The 6,284-nt window shown below is 40.4% G+C and overlaps 1 protein-coding gene across 1 annotated transcript in view; it reads right to left on the bottom strand.

Annotated features, from left to right (window-relative positions):
- Positions 1-6,284, bottom strand: part of DYNC1H1 (dynein cytoplasmic 1 heavy chain 1) — a 51,667-nt gene that overhangs the window by 40,978 nt on the left and 4,405 nt on the right. The window contains exons 5-15 of the mRNA XM_009280973.1: positions 5,448-5,634; positions 5,004-5,275; positions 4,667-4,894; positions 3,092-4,168; positions 2,623-2,802; positions 1,855-2,004; positions 1,457-1,603; positions 1,170-1,310; positions 851-1,027; positions 628-738; positions 426-545 (exon numbers count right to left, since the gene is read on the bottom strand). Of these exons, the coding sequence (XP_009279248.1) occupies positions 426-545; positions 628-738; positions 851-1,027; positions 1,170-1,310; positions 1,457-1,603; positions 1,855-2,004; positions 2,623-2,802; positions 3,092-4,168; positions 4,667-4,894; positions 5,004-5,275; positions 5,448-5,634 (2,790 nt within the window). The remainder of the gene's footprint in view (positions 1-425; positions 546-627; positions 739-850; positions 1,028-1,169; positions 1,311-1,456; positions 1,604-1,854; positions 2,005-2,622; positions 2,803-3,091; positions 4,169-4,666; positions 4,895-5,003; positions 5,276-5,447; positions 5,635-6,284) is intronic.

Genomic DNA, 6,284 nt, shown 5'->3' with positions numbered 1-6,284 from the left:
AGAAAAGGAGGCTGAGGGGAGACCTCATCGCGCTCTACAACTACCTGAAAGGAGGTTGTAGCGAGGTGGGTGTTGGTCTCTTCTCCCAAGTAACTAGTGATAGGACAAGAGGAAATGGCCTCAAGTTGCGCCAGGGGAGGTTTAGATTGGACATGAGGAAAAATTTCTTTGCTGAAAGAGTGGTTAAACATTGGAAGAGGCTGCCCAGGGAAGTGGTTGAGTCCCCATCCCTGAAGGTATTTAAAAGACGTGTAGATGAGGCGCTTAGGGACGTGGTTTAGTGGGCATGGGGGTGTTGGGGTGACAGTTGGACTCGATGATCTTGGAGATCTTTTCCAACCTTAATGATTCTATGATTCTAAGCTGCATCTTAAGAGCTAAGCCTGACATTTCCAGAAGTAAGAATGATTAGCAAGACAACATACCTCAACTTGCTTTTCAAACTGCTTGATTTTACGTTTCAAGGACTGCACGTACGTGATGAACGTCACTGCATCTGATGTGCTGGCAGTGTCCACTGAATGCTGCTCCAGTTCTTGACGGGACTGTTTGGGGCACAAATCAGTGTTTTGGAAGTCTAGAACAGTTGATCTAAAAGTGAAAAACTGGAATTTGGACTTGTCTTACCTTAGAAATTTGTGAATGAAACTCTGTCATATTCTGACCAAGCATTTGGCCAAATTTGCTGAGCACTTCCTTGTGCCAGGAGTCATACTTCAAGTTCACCTTTGATTGTACCTACAATTGAATAAAGTTACATAATAGTAATCTGTTGGCCTTGCTATCTTCTGTTATACACCCATTCTGAAATTTAATGCATTTATCACAAACAATAATTAGAATTTCTTACCTTGCCATAGTCTATGACAACAGGTCCAAATTCCTTTCTGGTTTCTGCATTGTCAAACGTTCCTCTTGCCTTTCTTATCTGAACTAAAAGGGCTTGCCACTTATTCAGGTCTTCTCCAAGACGGTTGTATATGTTTTCAGCCTGCATATCCCACAGACACTGGTACTGCAGCCAAACCTAATTGAGGTATTTCACAAACAAATTTTCAGAACTTCTCCAGCATATTCCAAAAGACTTGTGTCCCGCCAACCCCCGGGAAAACTGAGAGAAAAGTCCATGTTCATTTTAGCTGTAGCATTACATGGTGTCAGACTCCTACCTTGACATACTGCTCCACTTCAGTCACAATTCCCATGACAGCAGAGTATGACTCCTCCAGAGCCGCAGGGCCATCAGGCATCCTTGTCAATGCGTTACGATAGAATTTCTCTTCCTCAGACAGCTCATAATGCACTCCGACCTAAGAACCACAATTATACATGTGATATACACGAATTTCTAGGGCACTCAGATTCAGTCCTAGAGCAACACACTAATATATCGAGCACAATTAACTGCAAAGTGAAAATAATTGCTCAGACTTAGATACAGCTTCATTACACTTACCTGATATCTCTGACTTTGAATTCTTGGTAGCGACAGGATTACCATCTTCCAAGAAAACATTTCTTGATAAAGTTTGTATCTACACTCTTCAATTGGTGGATTCAAGTATATCACCTGGTTGGTTATTCTTAGTTCATGTACAATGTTCTGCAGAAACAGTAAACACACTCAGTTTTACCAGCAGATACTACTACACGTAGACAAGAATCCTGAACTTCAAGAAGTAGCACACATTTTGAAAAATCAACTTCGACTTAAGTGGGAAGAGGCAAGTATTCCTCCAAAACCAGACGCAGAAGAAATATTTATCTCCCATATAAGCCTCAGATATAATTCTTGCATTAAGTAATTTACAGTAAGGCTAAAAAACCACATAAAAAACCCACAACAAAACTTACTTTGATCTTGGGTTCGCCACCGGGCTTATGGCTCACTTGAGGAGCATCTGTATCCATGTCAACTTCTGCTTTGTCATCTGCTTGCCCAAGAAGAACTTGGGTCCAGGCCCTCAGTCCAGCTTGCAAACGAACACCCAGGATTCTCTCAATCTAAAGAAAATAAGCCACACTGGAGGAAACAGCTGCATATTCACTGCATAAAGATCCCCACTATCGATATATTCTGACACCAGGCACGCTATGGTGCCTCAAAGAACCAAGTGCTCCTTTACTAAGTCATTAAAGAGGTTTAGAAGTTTTGGTAATTTTTTCAGTGAATACCAATTCAAAGCTTCTCCTGTCCTCATGGACTTTAATGGAATTAAAAAATTTTAACTGCTTTGAAGTTGGCCTAGTGTCCAATACCCTGAAACTTAACTCAGCAGGCAGAACCAAACAATATGAAGGCAGTGAGTCTTTGCTACTGGCATAGCAAATTTTTACCACCTTTTATCTACCTTGCTCCCCAGCACCTTCTAGGCAGTCAAGCTGTATCAGAGTTTTTTCTTCAAAGGACAAAACGCCCCTTGAATTAATTGATCCCAAAAGTCAACAGCTAAAAACAAACAGGTCTTTCACCTTCTGCATACCAAAAATGCACTGAAATTTTCAGAGAATGGGAAGACAGAATTTTCCCTGGGTGACTATGAAGAGTATAATAAAAAATCATTTTTCACCCAATTAAAATGTTTCCTCTAAATACATACTACTCCTTGATCTCACACCTACCTCCATATCCAACTTATTGACCCAGATTGGCAAATTTGAATATGAATGAAGATTTAAGTCATCCACAGCTTTCTGAACTCTGTTCAAGATTTCGGAGAAAGTCTTGTGATCATACATGCATGTTTCCAATGATCTCACTTCCAAGTCTATTTTCTCTTCAATAATGAGCAGATCATCCACCTAAAATGGTTTAGGAAAAACAGGATGTTTAGTTTGACAGGTTAGATAGAGGCAACAATAATTATGCAGTAATGGTTAGTCACTTCTCTTTATCTGGATGCAGCAAGTCTATCAATTTTAGTAGTACTAAAAGATCCATTCAGCTGGCCAATTTGTGCCAACTCAATCAGCTACTTAACGAGAAGAGCTACAGAACAGGTCATCAGCTGTCCAATTCCACTTTTGGTTAACCACACATTACTGAAGTATAAATGTAAAAATTTTGCAGAATTTGAAAGATAAAACAAACCTTTTCCTGGAAACTGAAGACAGTCTCGGCTAAGCGCTGTACATACGGATCAAGTTTGTATGATTCCCACACAAGTGCAATTCCTTCTGCAATCAAAGCCTGCACTTCTTTCTTCAAGCCAGCAACCAGAAGTGAGATAGTATTACGCTCTTCTACTTTCTCACATGTTCGTTCATATGTACGGACACTTTCAATGAGAGAAATAGCAAATGGATAGAGCTGGTTTGCTTGGTGAGCTTTGTTGACAATTGCTAGTGGAACACGGAAACCAAGCCACTTCAGGTTTCTGACTTCTTTTGAAAGTGTAATTATTTCTGGGAGGAAGTTGACTTTCAGTTTCAGGACATTCCCAGATCGACCTCTAACACGAGTGCTTTCAATGGTGAAAATACGACCAGACACACCAAGATTGCGTTGCTGAACTTTTCTTGCCCAGTCATCAAAGATCTCCTGAGTGTTGAGCTTCATGCGAAAGCTATCTCCATCCTGCTTTAGCTTCTGACCTTCTACATGGTTCTCCCAACCTTTGCCAAGGACATCCTCAACACGCTTCATGTAAGCAGTGAGCTGTCTGTCAATCTGTTTTGCCCAAATTATAGACCCAGACACAGGAGGCAAGTCACGAACATGACTCATTTTACAAGCTTGACTCTGTGGGTATTGTACTTTAAATTTGTCATGAAGAGACTCAATATCATCTTTTACACGTTGGATCAATTGTGTTTGATATTCACGAATGGCACCGCGAATGTGAGGTCTGACAAACAAGGCATTAAACCGAGAGAAGATTCTGAACATTTCGTTGGCATTCTTTGCCGTACCAAGCTGGTCTCTCAAACGGGCAGTTATTCTTGTTTCAACTCTATCAATTCTTTCATCGTATCGTTTCATTGCTGCCTCCCAGGCTTCTGTACCTTCTTTGGAAACATCTAACCCATCTACTTCCTTAACATTCTCATAAGCAAGATTGACTTCTTCAATCGCATTAGCATCTGCAGCATCAAAAAGGACTTCTGCTACTTTCATATCCTGTGGCTCAGGTACCTCTCCTTGATTTTGCTGGGCAACAGCAGTTACCTGCATTAGAATCACAGTTTAGTGAGTTGGATGCTTCAAAATTTACCTACAAATAGCTAAACACAGTCTGTTCTAACAAGCATTGCAAAAACCCTACAAATTAGTATCAAATCCTTAACAAACTTTCAGTCATGTTTCAGATTTAAGTTGCACTAGGAATGGGGCAACACAGTTACTTTACAAACTTCCACTACTGTGTATAATCCCATTTTCCGCTGTGGTTTAGCCAAGCTCGTGTATTTACATGCTTATTAATCTCCTCTATGTTATGCCTGGACTTGCTGTGTCTATTAACATGAGTATGGTCAGGTAGTATGTGATGTACATCAGAATTAAAGCTAAGCCTATTAGCAAGGGTTCAAAACTAGACTGTTTTTGGAAGCAGACAGCGAAACTGAATGTTACATTAGTTTTGTGTTGGTAACTTTTTAAAGCAACAGTGAACACTTTTGAAGAAGCCACACAGATTTGCTGTCTGATAATGACCAAGAATATTACCTGAGGTCGCAAGACTCTCACAATAACTGCCCTCAGCTGCTCATGCTGACGCCTGAATTTCCTCATTTGATCAAGACGACTTTGGAGTTTCCTATGAGCAGGATTGATACGCCACACCATCTTCAGGTTCTCTTCCCTTTTTCTTTTCACAATATCTCTCAGCAGAACTTGGAGCTTCTCATATTCATCATCCCAGGTTTGGAATACTTCAAAGCATGCAACCATTACCTGAAGAGAGTTTTAGAATAGGAACTTCAGCTCCCAAATGAAATGCTTCCTGAAAGTCACTGTTCAATGCAAAAATACAGCCACCAGTATCCCAAAACCATGAACATACCTTTTCAAATTCTTCGTAGGCAACATGCATCAGTTTTCTGGTTCCCAACACTTTAAGTAGCTGAGAGCTCAGATCTCTTGAAATAGCCTCCACTAAACGCAATGCCCTTTGGATTGGGTATTTTGTGTTTCTGATTTTTCTCAAATGGGTAAATATTGCAACAAGGGCCTGCCTTATTTTGTCCAGCTCAGTAGCAGACAGCAAGTCATTCAGTGGAAAGTCTTTCATCAGTGGATTATAGTCATTCACAGTTTCCAGAGCCTGTTTTAGACCTAAATGTAACATAAAAGATTTTGAATATAACTATATAATCAAATCTGTAGCTTTAACTAGACCAAGGTTACTCTAAACAGCATTGTTCTTTGTACCACAAAGTTCAAGTTTCATAACAGCTTAAAGTTTCATAGGACATTTGTGAAAAATTTTATTGAACAGACGTTTTACCTGTGTCTGTATCAAAGCTGACAGTTGCATGAAAACGTTTGCCATGTTTTAGAATATCCAGCGTCAGAAGAACTTCTGGACTTTCACGTTTTTCCTGAATGCGATACAGAGCCCGCTCCAAATTTAACCAGAAGCTTATCTCCTGTAATGCAGTGCCTGATGCAGGATCTCGATCTAATTTGGTCACCTTAAAAGTAAATAGAGAGAAAGAGAGGGGAGGAAGAAAAGCATGTAATTTATATGCTTCAACTGTAAAAACTTCCTTTATTACTAAATATAATTGAATCACGTAACATCTACTAGGTTTTAATAATCCAACCTCAGACAGTTTTGGCACTCATTCTGTGAGCAGCATAGGAACTGCAGCGCAACAAGAGTCAAAGTTTAACTCCAGTGGTCCTAGAGGTTGGTTTTAGGACCTTCATGTAATACCTTCAGCATAGCCTAAAAAGGTCACCCGTCCACTTTCCTGATCAGTGTCTGTATTCTGGTTAATGACAGATGAGCCACGCAAGAAAACAAATGTTTTATGCTCTGGAGTAAGAAAAGGCACCACTGTTCCATGAGCAATAGGTGTTAACTGTGCCTATGGAGGAAAAAAGCCAGAGTAGTATCTGAGATGCTATTTCTGAGCGTCCTGGTTTCGGGGATAGAGTTGTTAATTTTCTTGCTAGTAGCTGGTACAGTGCTGTGTTTTGGATTTAGGATGAGAATAATGCTGATAACACACCAATGTTTTAGTTGTTGCTAAGCAGTGCTTACACTAGTCAAGGACTTTTCAGCTTCTCATGCCCTGCCAGCGAGAAGCTGGGAGGGGGCACAGCCAGGACAGCTGAC

Source organism: Aptenodytes forsteri, unplaced genomic scaffold, assembly GCF_000699145.1.
Source record: "Aptenodytes forsteri isolate BGI_AS27 unplaced genomic scaffold, ASM69914v1 Scaffold193, whole genome shotgun sequence".
Taxonomy (NCBI): Eukaryota; Metazoa; Chordata; class Aves; order Sphenisciformes; family Spheniscidae; genus Aptenodytes; species Aptenodytes forsteri.
Note: the sequence above shows the minus strand (reverse complement) of the source record. Positions and strands in the feature narration are given on the sequence as shown.